This window comes from Rhineura floridana, chromosome 3 (assembly GCF_030035675.1).
Source record: "Rhineura floridana isolate rRhiFlo1 chromosome 3, rRhiFlo1.hap2, whole genome shotgun sequence".
NCBI classification, from domain to species: Eukaryota; Metazoa; Chordata; class Lepidosauria; order Squamata; family Rhineuridae; genus Rhineura; species Rhineura floridana.
Window position 1 is genome coordinate 214689965 of NC_084482.1, and position 17212 is coordinate 214707176.

At 44.3% G+C, this 17212-nt stretch overlaps 1 protein-coding gene across 1 annotated transcript; it reads right to left on the minus strand.

The window, feature by feature from the left end:
- Positions 1 to 7004: 7004 nt before the first annotated feature.
- Positions 7005 to 16868, minus strand: LOC133381531 (zinc finger protein 420-like). The gene is made up of 7 exons (XM_061620736.1): positions 16547 to 16868; positions 15687 to 15798; positions 14328 to 14915; positions 13955 to 14036; positions 13349 to 13431; positions 12969 to 13095; positions 7005 to 9474 (listed from the first exon to the last, which is right to left on the minus strand). The coding sequence occupies exons 3-7, from the start codon at positions 14742 to 14744 to the stop codon at positions 7340 to 7342; spliced, it is 2844 nt and encodes a 947-aa protein (XP_061476720.1). The 5' UTR covers positions 14745 to 14915; positions 15687 to 15798; positions 16547 to 16868; the 3' UTR covers positions 7005 to 7339.
- Between the last annotated feature and the right edge of the window lie 344 nt (positions 16869 to 17212).

Genomic DNA, 17212 nt, shown 5'->3' on the forward strand with positions numbered 1-17212 from the left:
CATGGTGAACTGCATGAGCTACCTTCACACGAGGAGCATACCCACATTACCCACCAGTGCAAACAAAGGAAGTGCAACACAGTGGAATGTGAAGCCAGCCCCAGATGAGTGTTAAAATCTTTTAATTTATATTTATTGTGTGTATGTCTTGACATTCAGTGCACCACGTTCCTCAAGGCAGCTCACATTCAAAATAAAATAGCACAACAATATGGCATTGTCGACTTTTACTGTGTTCTAGCAATCTAGGGATAAACTACAAGTGAGATGTTATTCTTGTCATTCAGATTTTTCCCTGGTTTGGGAATTACTATTATGCGTGATATTTTCCAAGTTAACGGGATCTCTTTACCCTCCCAAATAGTGTTAAATAACCGTGATAGATGGGGGACCAGTTGTGCCTTGAATTTCTTATAGAAATCTGTAGAAAAGCCATCTGGCCCAGGGGATTTATTATTTTTCAGTTTCTTGATGACTTCATTAATTTCAGTCTCGGTGAACTTTTGGTTTAGAATAGATTGTTGGTCATGATCTAGCTTTGTAAGCTTTAATTTTTGGAGAAAAGGCTATATATTTGTATTTAGGTTCTGGGGCTTTGTATAGTGTTTGGTAGGAAGACATGAATTCAGAGTGAATCTTTTGGGTTTTACATGTAAGTTGGCCATTATCTTGTTGCACACACCATATTTTGTTTGAAGAAAGTTTATGACGTAGTCGATTAGCTAGAAGTTTGCAATTTCGATTACCTTTTTCATAAAAATTTTGCTTGAGATAAATAATGGATTTTGATATTTTTGAGATTTCTAGGGCTTCTATTTTTTTCCTTATGGTGTCTAATTCATGTCTAATTTTAATAGAGCCTGATTGTTTATGTTGAAGTTCCAGATTTTGTAGTTCTTCGTATAGGTTATTTTTTAGGATGGATTTTTGGTTTTGTAGTTTATTTTTCTCTGTAATACAGCATCCTCGTATTACCGCTTTCATTGCATCCCAAATGATATTTTCTTCAACTCCTATCCCTGTATTGTGTGTAAAATAATCCTTAATGGCCAATTGGATAGCATCTGTTGCTAACTGATTGGTAAACAAAAAGTTATCAAATTGCCAGGTAGGTGTTATTTCATCTTTCTCTCTCATAGTTAATATTGCCCATACTGGGGCATGATCTGATATTAAGAAAGACCCAATCTGTGATTCCTGTAAAGTAGTTTGTAAAGTGTCAGTTATGAGGAGGTAATCTATTCCGTAGTAACATTTATATCTAAAGGAGTAAAAAGAGTAGTCCCTGTCCATTTTATGTAAAGATCTCCAAGCATCGACTAAGTTGAATTTAGATAGGATATCTTGAAAGTTAGTTTTGTTGGTAAACTGAGTAGGTATAGCTGAAGTGGTGTTTACTGATTTGTCCCATATTGGATCAGCAGCCCACTTTAAATCTCCCCCCACTATCAATTCACCTTCTGCAAATTCAGATAATTTTGATAAGGAAGAGGTAAGGAAATGCAATTGTTTTTTGTTGGGCACATATTGGGATGCTAAAGTCAACTTTTGATTTCCCAGTTGTCCTTTAACAAATATTAGACGACCTTCTGTGTCTTTATAGGTCTGTATGTGTTTAAAATGGAGAGACCGTGCTATCAATATAGCTACTCCTCTGCTTTCGGATGAACCATGAGAGGAATATTGCTCTTTATAATAGTTATGGGGTAAGAGTCATGAAATCTCTTTGTTACGGTATGTTTCTTGGAGAAAAATTATGTGTGGCTTATCTTTTAAAATAAAATTGGAAATTCTTCTTCTTTTGACTGGGTTGCCCAAACCTTTAGCATTCAGAGTAAATGTTTACATTACCTTCCATAATCAGATTAAGGATGATATGAGGGATGCATCAATCCCCAGCTTCGGTCCACATAACTTATGTCCCATAGTATCAGCAAATTCAGTTTGCCAGATATGTGCCAGAGAGAAACAATAACAACTATTAACATCATACAGAATAGAACCATTGAACCCACTTTTGGCAGAGTCCCTATTTCTTGGTGGGACTCTGTAACACCTCTTTAAGAGTGTGTTATCCTATGCAGGTAAAACCATTATAAAATAAAAAACCACTAGTGAACATTATTTCCCCGCCGTTCCCGCCATTTATAATTTGACTTGTTTTATTTATTTTTTTATTTTTATTTTTTCCCTCCCCTTACTTCTCCCCCTTTTTATAATTGCTGTATATTTAATATAGTTAAATAACATATATATTTTACAACAGAATGTCTTAAGCCCTAACATGGCTAAATTGAAAAACCAGGTCGCATTTAAAAGAAAAGGTGACCTGTAATAATGAAATTTGCTTAAGTGAGGTGTTAAACATGACATAAACCTTGTTATAGTAGACCTGCGGATTTGGTTATGAATTTCACTTTCCTCTCTGAGTGAAAGAGTTGGATCGTAAAGGACGTGGAGTGCAGAGTGGTTCTGTCTGTTTGTTGAGTCTGAGGCGTTTTTTCTTGGAGAAGACTGTATTCCACTTTTCAGAATCTTGGAAATCTAGCTGTTCCTCTTCTTTATCCAGTTCTTCAGCGTCCCAAGGAATTTCTAAGTTTAATAGGTGAAGGATGTGGCATGTTTCTTTTTTTGTGGTAGCTGTGTGTAATATGCCATCTACTTCAACGCAGAGACGAAAAGGAAAACCCCAGCAATATTTGATTTTAGCAGTTTGCAATTTTTCTGTTGCTGGCCTCAGTTCTCGTCTTTTCCTCAGAGCTTCCAGACTCAGGTCTTGGAGAACCATGATTTCTTTATTGTCGTATCTCAAGCTTCCTTTGTCTCTAATGGCTCTCATAAATCCGTCTTTTAATTGAAAATGAGTAAAAGCCACTATATCTCGTGGCATTGCAGTACTTTTAGGTTTGGGTGCTAAGCTACGGTGAGCACGCTCCAGATCTAGTGCGGTGACAGGGACTTCAGGGAGTACTTTGGACCACCATGTTGTAAGAAATGCAATCATGTCTCCCTGTTCCTTTTCTTCGGGGACCCCACGAAAGTGTACATTCCGACGTCTTGCTCTGTTCTCCTGTTCATCCAATTTTGTGTTTAATTCTCTATTAGCTTTTAAAAGTAGTTGGACTTTGTCAGAGGTTTTAACACTTAATTCCATGGCTTCGTTAGCTGTCGTTTCAATAGCCAGGGGTTTTTGTGCTAAATTATCCAGTATATCCTTTGTGGAATCAAAGGCTTTTTGCCATTCAGCTATTAATAGGGCATGCGTGCTCTGAACTCGAGTCATTACTGTTTCCAGCAGGTTTTCTATGTTAACAGACGCCATTTCCCCTTGCCCTGCTTTTCCATTTTTCGCCGCCATTTTGGGCCTTTGTTAGGTGCGATTTTTTAAAACACTAAATTAAGATAGTAAAAGGTCTTAAAGCTTAGCAAATTGTGCTCACAGACGTGTTACAGGGCTTCATTTAACAGGGGTCGAAGAAAGAGACAAGAAGCGTGACCACGAAGTCATTGTAGTTGCCATTAAGCGCTTGGCGGGAATCAGAGCAGTCGTTCTAAGCTGCAGCCAGGTTTCACGCGGCCGTCTCAGTATCCCTCAGCTATCCCTCAGCTATAACTGTTGAACTTTCCACCTGAAGCACCTCCAAGCACAGGGTGAAGGTGGTTTGATCTCAGCTTCCCTCTCCAACGGAAGGGGGCATAGGAAGCTGGGCAGCACTCAGCTGGGAAACGCCTGATGTGCAAGGCTGAGTGCCTGGCATGGGCGCCATGGGCATGTTCAGTTGGAGAGGGTCCGACGGGCCAGGCGGTGTTTCAACAGGGGAGCCTGGGGCTGAGCTATCAAAGACAGGGGTTGAGGCGCCCTGCGAGTCCACCCCTCCTCTTGCCCCCTCTCCGGGTTCCTCATCCTCTGTTTCGCACTCGTCCATCCGCCCCCTCCCAGCCTGACTTATAACAAGTGAAAAAGCCAGTTAGTGTGTGAGTAATGGAGACATTTAAGATCTACTTTCACTCTCCTCACTCACTGCGGAGTGTCTTGGCCTTGCCAAGAGAGGAAAGGAAAAGGGTTCCCTCCCAGATTGGGATGGATCAGATGAACAGGCCTCCTATGAGCCCTCCCCTGCAGCCCTGGGAAAACCCTTCAGCCAAATGGGCAAAGGGGATTCATCAGATTTCAGAGGGGGCCACCCATGCCACGCTTGGGGCAAACAGCAGGTTACTTTCCCTCAAGTTAGGACCCTGGCAGGAAGGGCCTTTGGACAGAGGTGCTTTTGCTTTGTGGTACACAGACCCCTCCCACCCTAAACTTCCCTTCCTCTTTGGGAATCAAGTTCTGGTCATTCAACACACTGAGGTCCCAAGCCTACTCCCATCGAACAGCACCCATTTGCAATATGATCCCTGTCCCCAAGATTTCACTCATTGTACCAAGGCCTTGCCATTTTTTCTTCTTCACCCATCGGTTGTTACGCAGATTCCTCAGCCAGATGAAAACACATCCAGTTGCAGTCTACCACCATTATTTGCACACCTCACTAACTACGATTCATTTTCAAGAGGAGGGGGGAAAGGAAGCTCTGCTCCCTGACGGTGGATGTTGTGAGGGGGGATCCTGACAGGATCAGCTCAACACGGGCCACCTCCTTACGGCATGAGCGTCCTCCTTGCGGAATATCAGTGGACAGTAAAAAAGGTTTAAACATGTTCTCAAAGCTAATCTAAATTTTTTTTAACAAGCATCGAGAACTGGGAAGCCTTGGCCCATGAGCATCCCAATTGGAGGTCAGCTATTATCAAAGGTGCTATGGACTTTGAAGAAGCACGAGTACAGGGCGAAAGGGACAAACGAGCTAAGCGGAAGGCACGTCAAGCAAATCCTCATTGTGACCATCTTCCATCTGGAAACCTATTTCCTCAGTGTGGGAGGCTGTGTGGATCCAGAATTGGCCTTCACAGTCACTTACGGACCCACCATTAAAGACCTTATCTTGGAAGACAATCTTACTCGGCCATGGGTGATCGCCAATGAATGAATCAATTCTCCGGCCTTTTCTCTATAGGACGTTGGGCTCAATGTCCTGTAGGACCCTGCAGAGTTGCGTAGCGGAACGGAGAGTTTTGAGCGAGCTTACGTGTGTGTGTTTGAATCTTTGCTAACATTCCACCTTCCCTGCAAATTAGTCAGACAGAGACTTTAAGCTTTAAAATAAGAAATAACTACTTTATTCTGGAAGTACATGCTTGATAGGAAAGTCCTATATCTAGCTAACTAGCTATGTTGGAGCAGCAAGCACTGTGCCCAGTGCTCGCCCTCATGCTGGATGAGAGGGAGAGACAAAGGAAATATGTCTGCTCCCCTCTCGAGAGAAAGACGACTGGGAAGGAGGGAAGGAACTGGGATCAACATCCTTTGCATATCAGTCTAGCAGGAAGGGAGAGACAGCAGGAGATCAAAGGGATAGGTGTAGCCTAGCAACCAAGAGGTCTCCTCTCTAGCTACCCTTTTTAACCCCATGCAGCCTCAACCCACAAGTTGGAGTTGAACCTCATACATTCCAACATCTTCTCCCTTCACCGGCTGGGGCTGCAATCTGGGGCATCTTCCCTACCCACACTTAAGGAGTCTCCTAATCCCCCTCCTCCCTCCCCTGCCTTGCACTTCCTCCTCTGCATCCTCCCCCGCAGCTCTGGGACTCCCCTTTGCCCAAATGCCCAACGGGAAAAGGGACGCTTACTGGACCCCAAAAGGGGCCACCGATGCAACAGCCCTTGGAGGAGAGACAGGGGGCGGTGCCGCTTTTCTCCAAGGGAAGAGCGAGGCAGGAAGTGACATCAGACTGAGAGGAACCGCATTTCCTTTGAAGGGCATGGATTCCCCTCCAACCATTTCCTCTATGCTTCCTCCCTAGCAATCTGGTTTCATTTATTTTAACCCTTATGAAATCAGGCAGACGGAGGATGGCTCAAAGCGGGAGCCGAGGAGGAAAGAGGCCTTGCAGAGAACAGAGGCTCCTGCCCTATACTGAGACAGAGCACTGGGGTCCATCCAGCTCAGTGCTGTCTGCGCTCACCGGCAGCAGCTCTCCAGGGTTTCAGACAAGGAGTCTCTCCGAGAGCTACCTGGAGATGCCACTGGGGATTGAAGCTGGGACGTTCTGCATCCAGAGCAGGTTCTCTTCCCTCTTGCGCTTGTAGTTGAAGCTTTTTCCACATTCCAAGCAGCGATATAGTCCTGATATCCCCAGTATGAATTGTTTGATGGACAGTGAGATTTTCCTTACAGCTAAAGCTCTTTCCACACTGTAAGCCCTTATATGGTTATTCCCCAATGTGAATTCTTTGATGGGAAGCAAGTTTACTTTTCCAGCTAAGGCCCTTTCCACATTCCAACCTTTCATATGACTTCTTACCAATGTGAATTCTTTGATGGGAAGTGAGAAAGGAACTTGTGCTGAAGCGCTTTCCACATTCCAGGCATTTATATGGTTTATCCCCAGGGTGCCAGGGTACATCAGGAGTGAGGCAGCGCTACTTCCTGCCAATTTTCCTCCCACCCAGTTTACCATGGAAAGAGAACCAACAGAGAGCTCCACCAGCGAAGCGCTCACAGCTCCTGTACAGCATTTCTTAGTAACGTATTATTATTGTGCTGCAGGGCATGCCTTTCCCCCGCCAACATGCTGGTTGGAGTTTACAGAGGAGGAGAAATCGCTTTAGTTCTGCGTTTGTGTAGACTCTCCTCCTTTGCAATGCATGTGGTTGAACCTCTACCAACGTCCATCCTGCTCAGTACAGGAAAGCTGCCTGAGGTGGGGCAAGTAAGACAGGCGTGCGGAAAAGGGTCGTAAAAATAACACGTGGCTTGCACCCAACTTTCACCTCAGCGTGGATCCATTGAAATTAATGGACATGACAAACTCAGACCCCTTCATATTAACGGTTCACAGCTCTTTCTGGTTCCACCTCAACTGAAGAGAATGCAACAAGCAGCACCAACAAGGGAGCAGTGGATTGAATTTGTGTTTTTATTTTAGGATTTTCCCAAGATTGGGAAAATCCAATTTCACTCTACAAAGAAAGGGGGGGATGGGTTCTGGTTGAGGGCAGTATTGTGTGAAAAGAGGGGGGGTAGGATCACACAGAGGAAAGCCAGGATCTCTTCTCTAACATCCGAGAGTGCAGGGACATTGGGGGATGCTACTGAAGGTCTCCACAGGCCTCCAAAACACACACAGGCAACAGGTGGGCCACCCCCCTTCTACACTCATAACATGGCTATCCCCCATTCCGAATTCTAGGAACTTATGCTATTTCTGAAGCTCTTTCCACATTGCAAGCAGTTCTATGGTTTTGCCCAGGTGTGAATACTTTGATGGGCAGTGAGTTGGTGTTTCCAGCTGAAGCTCTTTCCACATTCTAAGCACTTATATGGTTTCTCTCCAGTGTGAATTCCTTGATGAGAAGTCAGATGTCCCTTCTGACGGAAGCTCTTTCCACATTCTAAGCACTTATATGGTTTCTCTCCAGTGTGAATTCTTTGATGGGAAGTGAGTTGACTTTTCCTGCTGAAGCCCTTTCCACATTCTAAGCACTTATATGGCTTCTCCCCGGTGTGAATTCTTTGATGGGCAGTGCGTTGGTGATTCCAGCTGAAGCTCTTTCCACATTCTAAGCACTTATATGGTTTCTCTCCAGTGTGAATTCTTTGATGGGAAGTGAGTTGACTTTTCCTGCTGAAGCCCTTTCCACATTCTAAGCACTTACATGGCTTCTCCCCTGTGTGAATTCTTTGATGGGAAGTGAGTTGGTGATTCCAGCTGAAGCTCTTTCCACATTCTAAGCACTTACATGGTTTCTCCCCGGTGTGAATGCTTTGATGGGAAGTGAGTTGGATTTTCCAGCTGAAGCTCTTTCCACATTCTAAGCATTTATATGGTTTCTCCCCGGTGTGAATACTTTGATGGGAAGTGAGTTGGATTTTCCATCTGAAGCTCTTTCCACATTCTAAGCACTTATATGGATTCTCCCCAGTATGAATTCTTTGATGGGAAGTGAGTTGGGTTTTCCATCTGCAGCTCTTTCCACATTCTAAGCACTTATATGGATTCTCCCCAGTATGAATTCTTTGATGGGAAGTGAGTTGACTTTTACTGCTGAAGCCCTTTCCACATTCTAAGCACTTATGTGGCTTCTCCCTGGTGTGAATTCTTTGATGGGAAGTGAGTTGACTTTTACTGCTGAAGCCCTTTCCACATTCTAAGCACTTATATGGTTTCTCCCCGGTGTGAATACTTTGATGGGAAGTGAGTTGACTTTTACTACTGAAGCCCTTTCCACATTCTAAGCACTTATATGGATTCTCCCCAGTATGAATTCTTTGATGGGAAGTGAGTTGACTTTTACTGCTGAAGCCCTTTCCACATTCTAAGCACTTATGTGGCTTCTCCCTGGTGTGAATTCTTTGATGGGAAGTGAGTTGACTTTTACTGCTGAAGCCCTTTCCACATTCTAAGCACTTATATGGTTTCTCCCTGGTGTGAATGCTTTGATGGGAAGTGAGTTGGATTTTCCAGCTGAAGCTCTTCCCACATTCTAAGCATTTATATGGATTCTCCCCAGTATGAATTCTTTGATGGGAAGTGAGTTGACTTTTACTGCTGAAGCCCTTTCCACATTCTAAGCACTTATATGGTTTCTCCCCAGTATGAATTCTTTGATGGGAAGTGAGTTGGATTTTCCAGCTGAAGCTCTTTCCACATTCTAAGCACTTATATGGTTTCTCCCTGGTGCGAATACTTTGATGGGAAGTGAGTTGGGTTTTCCATCTGAAGCTCTTTCCACATTCTAAGCACTTATATGGATTATCCCCAGTATGAATTCTTTGATGGGAAGTGAGTTGGGTTTTCCATCTGCTGCTCTTTCCACATTCTAAGCATTTATATGGATTCTCCACAGTATGAATTCTTTGATGGGAAGTGAGTTGGATTTTCCAGCTGAAGCTCTTTCCACATTCTAAGCACTTATATGGATTCTCCCCGGTGTGAATGCTTTGGTGAGAAGTGAATAGGTTTTTCCAGCTGAAGCTCTTTCCACATTCTAAGCACTTATATGGTTTCTCCCCAGTGTGAATAATTTGATGGGAAGTGAGACTTGCCTTGTAGCTAAACCTCCTTTCACATTCCAAACCCTGATATGGTTTCTCCCTTTTCTGGTTTTTGTAGTGGGCTTTACATTTTCTTTTAGAATTCAGACTTTTTGAACGACGAAAATATTTATTTCTTTTCCATCTTTGATCTGTTTTTTCTCGGATGGCAGTTTTATGGTAGCCACTGCCCTGAGAAGCGCAGGATTTCTTCCACCTTTTATCTTCAGCTTCAGGTTTCCTCCTCTGCTCTTCCCTGTTTTCAGATCTGTCTCTTTCCCGTCTCTCTTTCCCACATAGTTCTCCCTTCCTCTTGGTTTTCCACTTGTCATCTTCTACAAAGAAGAGAGAAACTGGTAAGACCATTAGGGAAGAAATGGATCCTCAAATCACTGAACAATCCCAAATAACTTTTGTGATAAAGGAAGAATTGACAGGACTTAGATGGGAGACGGATCTTACCTCAGGTTGAACAGTCTCTGTTGTCCGGCATTCACTGACAATTGGAGTGATACAGACTGTCAGATTTGGACCACGGTGATCTGGGTTAACCTCCCAGTCAGAAGTTAATCCCATTGGGTGGTCCTGGACCAATCACTCTCATTCGGCCTAGCCTACAAAGTTGTACAGGTAAATAAAACAACTGCAGGTATTCTTTTCATAACTCTTTGGAGCAAGTGAAGGGAGAAAATGAAAAGGCGAGGCTCCATCCTTCAGTGGCAGAGAAAGTCCATTGCAAGGAGAAAGTCCCAAAGTGAATCCCCCACTTCAGCAGTTAAAGGACCTCAGAAAGAGCCCTCAGATGTGCTGCCAGTCAGAGCAAATACTCCTGGACTGGTTGACTAATGAACTATGGCAGGGATATTGAGTCAGACCTCTAGGATTCTAACATTGTTCTCGTCTGTATTTATATTTCTTGCAACTTTTAAAGTTTCCTCGTGCTAATTGGTGTACTGCTCTTTTGATTATGTTGTAATTCTAGCATCTTGTATTGACCTCTAACCATTTTTTATACTCCTTCTGAATTTTTGTTTAGAATAAAATGGAGATGTACATGTTTTAAATCAATAAAAACAGACAAATTCTACTAGGGTGCAAGAAGAGGGCTTGGAATGCTGAAATTTAGGAAGTGTGAAAAAACGTGGGTGGAAGGGTATGCACACACACACACTCATATGTGGAGAAATTGCAGGAGGGGTGGCTCTGCAGTGGCCAAGTCCCTTTTCCTACAAGGGTTCCTCCTCCCCCCTCAAAAAAACAAAAAGAGATAGCAAATCTTGTACTAGCCTGGAAGAAATGGACTTCAAGTGTTGAAATATGGGAAATGTGCAGATATAGGGAAGGCTTTTCTTACCGTCCGAGTCCCTTTCCCTATAACAACGTGGTGCTCTCCAGAGCTTGTTGGAATCCCATTCCCATCAGCCCCAGTCAGCGTGGACAATGGTCACCGCTGATGGGAGTGAGAGTCCAGCAATCTGTGGAGCACACCATGATGGCTACCCCAGTCTTAAAATGGTCCTCCTCTCCCCCACATCGTATAATGCACTGCCACCACTCTGCTCCAGGTCTAGGAAAAAGGATGAACTAAGAGGGAAGCTTTGGACGTGTCTCCCCAAAGCCCAGAATGCCCAATGCTGCACCTAGTGGGTTATAGTAGAAACTCAAACGGAGCTCAGCTATGCTGTGTTAGCACTTGGGGAAAGATTTTAATGAGAAATTACTGCAAATTGGACTATTGTTTAAAAGGGCATAACTAAAGATCTGCGTTCAGAGAGAATACAGCAGACAGCTGTCCATTCAAGGTTATCTGCTGAAGATTAAGAATCCCAGTTGAAACAGGTGGCACTACATCACAATATCTGGGTTCATTAAATATAGAAATATGGAATTTGAAAACAGATATTACGACCGATACCATGGACCGTCTAAAAGAGAAATAATTGGGTGTTAGAACAAATTAAACCAGAACTATAGCTAGAAGCTAAAATGATGAAACTGACACATCATGAGAAGACATGATTCACTAGAAAAGACAATAATGCTGGGAAAAACAGCAGGGAGTAGAAAAAGAGGAAGGCCAAACAATAGATGGATTGATTGTGTAAAGGACCTGCCCTTACAAGATCTGCAAGATTGCACAGACCTGCCCTTACAAGATCTGAACAGGGTGGTTTATAACAGATGCTATTGGAGGTCATTGATTCATAGGGTTGCCATAAGTCATTATTGACTTGAAGGCACATAAACAAATTACATGGAGGAACCGTACGATGAAGAACCACAAATTTTAGAATTCGAGGTGAAAGCTGCTCTTAAAATACTTGGAAGAAACAAATCACCAGGAACAGATGGATACCAATAGAGTTGCTACAAACTACTGAGACTGAATCTGTCCAAATTTTGACAAAAATCTGTCAAGAAATATGGAAAACTAAACAATGGCCCACAAACTGTGGAAGCATTCCATATACATCCCAATTCCAAAGAGAGGGGATCCCAGGGAATGCAGTAATTAACGAACTATTGCCTTAATATCCCATGCAAGTAAAGTAATGCTGAAGATTCTACAACAAAGGCTTTTACCATATATGGAGCAAGAAATGCCAGACGTCCAAGCTGGATTTAGAAAGGGAAGAGGTACCAGAGATCATATTGCAAACATACGTTGGATAATGGAACGGACCAAGGAATTTCAGAAGAAAATCACCCTGTACTTTATAGGTTACACCAAAGCATTTAACTGTGTAGATCATGAAAAATTACGGAATGATTTAAAAGAAATGGGGGTGCCACAGTATCTGATTGTCCTGATGCGCAACCTATACTCTGCACAAGAGGCTACTGTAAGGACAGAATATGGAGAAACCGATTGGTTCTCGATCGGAAAGGGTGTGAGACAGGGGTGTATTTTATCACCCTATTTGTTTAACCTATACGCAGAACATCTCATACCGAAAGTGGGATTGGACCAAGATGAAGGAGGTGTGAAAATTGGAGGAGAAACATCAATAATTTAAGACATGCAGATGATACCATGCTACTTGCAGAAACCTGTAATGATTTGAAATGAACGCTGATGAAAGTTAAAGAGGAAAGCACAAAAGCAGGACTACAGCTGAACGTCAAAAAGACCAAACTAATGACTACAGAAGATTTATGTAACTTTAAAGTTGACAATGAGGACATTGAACTTGTCAAGGATTATCAATACCTTGACACAGTCATTAACCAAAATGGAGACAATAGTCAAAGAAACCAGAAAGCGGCTAGGGCTAGGGGGGGCAGCTATGAGAGAACTGGAAAAGGTCCTCTAATATAAATATGTATCACTGAACACTAAAGTCAGGATCATTCAGACCATGGTATTCCCAATCTCTATGTATGGATGTGAAAGTTGGACAGTTGCAAAAGCAAATGACAAAGATCAACTCATTTGAAATGTCGTGTTGGAGGAGAGCTTTGTGCATACCATACAACACGAAAAAGACAAATAATTGGGTGTTAGAACTAATTAGAACTGTCACTAGAAGCTAACATGATGAAACTGAGGTTATCATACTTTGGACACATAATGAGAAGACATGATTCACTAGAAAAGACAATAATGCTGGGGAAAACAGAAGGGAGTAGAAAAAGAGGAAGACCAACCAAGAGGTGGATTGATTCCATAAAGGAAGCCATAGACCTGCCCTTACAAGATCTGAACAGGGTGGTTCACTACAGATGCTCTTGGAGGTCGCTGATTCATGGGGTCGCCATAAGTCGTAATCAACTTGAAGGCACATAACAACAACAACAAAACAAACTACAACTGAACAGGGGGCCTTACCAAGACAGGACAGAGTCCCACAAATCCCCCCCATGACTTCGCTATGCAGAGCTCTCTGGTCAGGATTCAGCAAAGCCCACTCCTCTTCTGTGAAATTCACAGCCACATCCTCCAAAGACACTGGATCCTAAAAGAAAAACAATACATTTCGTCATCACAGAAACCATAAAGATTACCTGCTACCTACATGGAAAATGTGATTAAGGTGAGGTGGCTGGTCATTGTTCTAAGGAGAGAAACCTTCTTAAATGGCATTCACAGATTTTGTTGAGGATGGCTTTGGGAGATGCAAAGAGGAGGGGGGAAATTCAGTCAGACCCATGGACAGAGAGGCACCCAGGCTGCGCCCAGCCTTTCCCACTTCTGAGTCTTTCCCCTACCTGATATGGGGCGATCGCAACAGCTTCTCCTCCACCAGAAAGGGGAGATGATTTAGTAGGTCTTGCTGACATGATTCCATCCCCTGTGAGAAAGAAAATAGGCCCAAAAGCCTGTAATATACAGTATGCTATTCTCAGAGGTTAAAATATATAGGTCTAACTGCATGAGGGTCTTATCAGCTAAGTGTGTTTCAGGTATTTATTCACAATTTATGCTTCAGTTGTGTGATAAAATATCTCATTTGAGCTCTAGGCCAGAAATCAAAGTGATGATTCCCACGTAAAAAAATCATGATGTAAGTAGGAACATTTCTGAGCTGTGGAAAAGGCTGGAGACAAGAGTGGGAAATGGAAATGGACTGCCTTCCAGTCGTTTCCAACTTACGGTGCATAGGAGGTTTACGATTGCCTTCCTCTGGGTCTGAGAGGCAGTGACTAGCCCAAGATCACCCAGTGAGCTTCATGGCAGCATGGGGATTTGAACCCTGGGCTCCCAGGTCATAGTCCAACACCTTAACCACTACACATTGGCTCTCAGAGACAAGAGTAAAGGAGTCAAAATCAACAGAGAAAGACAAAATGGAGATACGGCCCATTAATCCTTACCCAGAAGCCTCTGCTTGGGGTCCGATGGAGTTCTCTCTGCCTCAGGGAAATCAGTTCCTATTTCTGCATAAAGACCCTTTTCCTGAAACAGCATAATAAGACTCAAGTCATGTAACGGGGATCAGGATGAGAAGAGGACTGACAGAGGGAAAACACAGAGGAGTATTCGATATGGAAAAGGAAGCACAGACGCAAAACCCTTATAGATACTTGATATTAGGGGTAGCCAAGGTGGTGCCCTTCAGATGGGAGTGGACTCCAGTTCACATCAGCCCCACCCAATACCATGAATGTCCAGCGATTACAGGACTTTTACTTCAACATCCGGAAGGCACCACATTGGCTGTCCCCGTTCTACATGAAGCCCTCTCACCTGCTGCTCTTCCTGCTTCTCGTCCTCTGCCCGGCTCAGGAGGAAACCTTCTGCCAGGGCCACTGCCTGGGAACTGGTCTCTGCTCCACATTCCCTCACCCAGCTCTCCATCTCTGGGGGCAGGACAACCAGGAACTGCTCCAAGATCACCAGGTCCAGGATCTGGTTCTTTGCATGCCGCTCTGGCTTCAGCCACTCACGGCAAAGAAGGTGGAGTTGGCTGCAAGCCTCTCGGGGCCCCTTAGCCTCCTGGTAGCGGAAACGCCTGAACTGCTGGTGCTGCACATCTGAGCTGAGAGGGTTCTCCCCCAAGATCTTCTGCACGTTTCCCCCCAAGAATTCCTCCCCATGGGTCTCAGTCTTGATGGCAACAGGGCCAAGTCCTGCTTCAGGGGTAGCTGGGTCTTGCTGTTCCATCTTTGATCTCTTGGCCTTTCACGGGGTCCTCATCCCTTCTCTGCTTCTGGGAATAGTTTTCTGCCTTCTGAGGCCACGTTCAGAAGGAGCAGGTCCACTTATTCTATGAGCGAAGCCAAATAGGGATCACTATGCCCAGGCCGAAGGCTTGCAGAGCAGGAAAGGTGCTGGCTAAGAATAGTCAAATGTGAGGATTATTGTTTCTACCATATAACCTTTGATAAAAACCCAGTGATGGGGCCAATGTCTTACTTTGAAGACCCCTGGATGGCTGACAGATCTCTGATAGCAGCTCCAAAGGGCCCCAGGGACCAGCGTCATCCTCATTACCATTTTATTCTTAATTAAAAACAAGCTAAAGGGGAGACCCTTTCAGAGGACAGGCTGTAGCTCAAGTGGTAGAGCAGCTGCTTTGTACACAGAAGGTGCCACTTTCAACCCCCAGCATCTCCAAGTACGGCTGGAAAAGACTCCCTGCCTGTAATCCTGGAGAGACTCTGCCAGTCAGTGCAGACAATACTGAATTAGATGGAACAATTGCCTGACTCAATATAAGACCCTATACTCATCTCTGAACTTTTACAAGCCTCTCCTGGAATATCTCTCGATAGATTTGCTTATCTTTTGAACTGTCCCCTTTCAGAGTTAAACGTGAGCTATATTGTTGCTTATTAAATTAAATTGGAACACTGCAGTTCCTGGAGTTTATGACCTGACTGTGATAAGGAAATGGAAAGAGCTTTGGGTGTAATGTGGTGGAAGAAAGCAAAGAATCTACATTTTTGGGATTGTCATCATAAATGAAGGAAGGACTAACCTTACCTTCACCCCGGCCGGCACTGAGTGATAGGATATGGACGCGGGTGGGGGCTGCCCTGCCCTGTAGGCATTTGGATTGCTCTCTTCACCTATTTACCCTTTTAATAAAACATGGTTGCTTACTTTCATTCGGGGTCTTCTGAGTTTGATTCATTCCATGAAACAATTGCCAGTTTTCAGTAGCACTTTCTATTCACTCTGAAAATGTCCCTTCTGCATCTCAGGGATCACCTGTCTGGATAGGCACATATGTGTCAACCAGGAGGACTAATAACACCACTCAGTGTGTTCACAGGCATACTTTCAATCGCCCCTTAATTCAAAGTGGTATCGTGGCCTTGCTGGGGAGGGGGAGGTAGCTCTCCTTCCTGATTTGGATGGATCAGCTGCACAGGCCTCCTGTGCGCCCTGCCCTGTGAAAACCCTTCAACCAAATGTGCAAAGGTGGAGGGGGCTCACAAGATATCCAAGGGGGCCACCCATGCAGTGCTTGGGTACTTACCCCCAAGTGAGAATGAAAGGGGCTTTGAACGGAGGAGCTTTTGCTCTGTGGGATACAGTCCCCCCCCGGATTCCTTTCCTGTCTAGCAATCAAATTGAGGTCATTTAACACACTAAGTCTGGTATACTGCTTCTGTATAAGGAAGCTCCACTTTCTACTCATTGTACCAAGGCCCTGCCTATCTTTTTTCTTCCATTTTATTTGCTTTGTCCGTATGTTATTATGCAGAGTTGGTGGATGTTCTGATGGGTGATCCTCGACGGTTAACTGAACAAAGGCCACCTCCTTAGGGGCTGAGGGTCTCCCTTGCTATTGCTCCAGCTTCTTCTCTGCCTTCACCGGCTGGAGCTGCAATCTGGGGCATCTTCCCCCTCCACCCATGCAGGGGTCTCCCAGCCCCCTCCTCGCTCCCCTGCCTTGCAGTTCCTCCTCTACAGCCTCCCCTGGGACCTCTTTGCCCAAATGCGCATCAGGGACTTACCAGATCCCAGAAAGCGCCACCGACGCTGCTGCTTCTGCTGTTGCTGATGTTTACCAGCGAGCCATTTTTCTACAAGGGAAGAGCCAGGCAGGAAGTGAGGTCAGAGAGAAAGGAGCCGCATTTTCTTTGAAGGCTCCCGGTCCTCTTTCGTCTCTAGGAATCTCATTTCGTATATTTTAACCCTCACGAAGTCAAACAGCCCGATTATCTCTGAAAGCAGGAGCCGGGGAAAGAGGCATTGCGCAGAACAGAGGAAGACACACGGAGCTCTTCCCTGTACAGTACTCAGTGAGAGCACTGGGGTCCATCTAGCTCAGTGCTGTCTGCGCTGACTGGCAACAGCTTGCAACTGTTTCAGACAAGGAGTCTCTCCTAGTCCCAGCCCTACCTGGAGATGCTTATATGGGATTTCCCTTCCTTATTGGATTATCTGTGAATTGGCAAAACCTTAATGGGGGGGGCGGATATCACCTGGATGAAAATTTTGCATGGATGTTGCAAAAAAGAAAAAAAATTAGAGACACCAGCAGCTTCAAACCCACATTAAACGCCAGTGTGGACAATCCTCCAGTTTAAGTGTAAATCTTCTAACATCTCAAAAATTCCCTACAGGGAAGAAACCTAAGTATGACTCCAAAGAACTCTCCAGGGTATTTCTGGGTCACC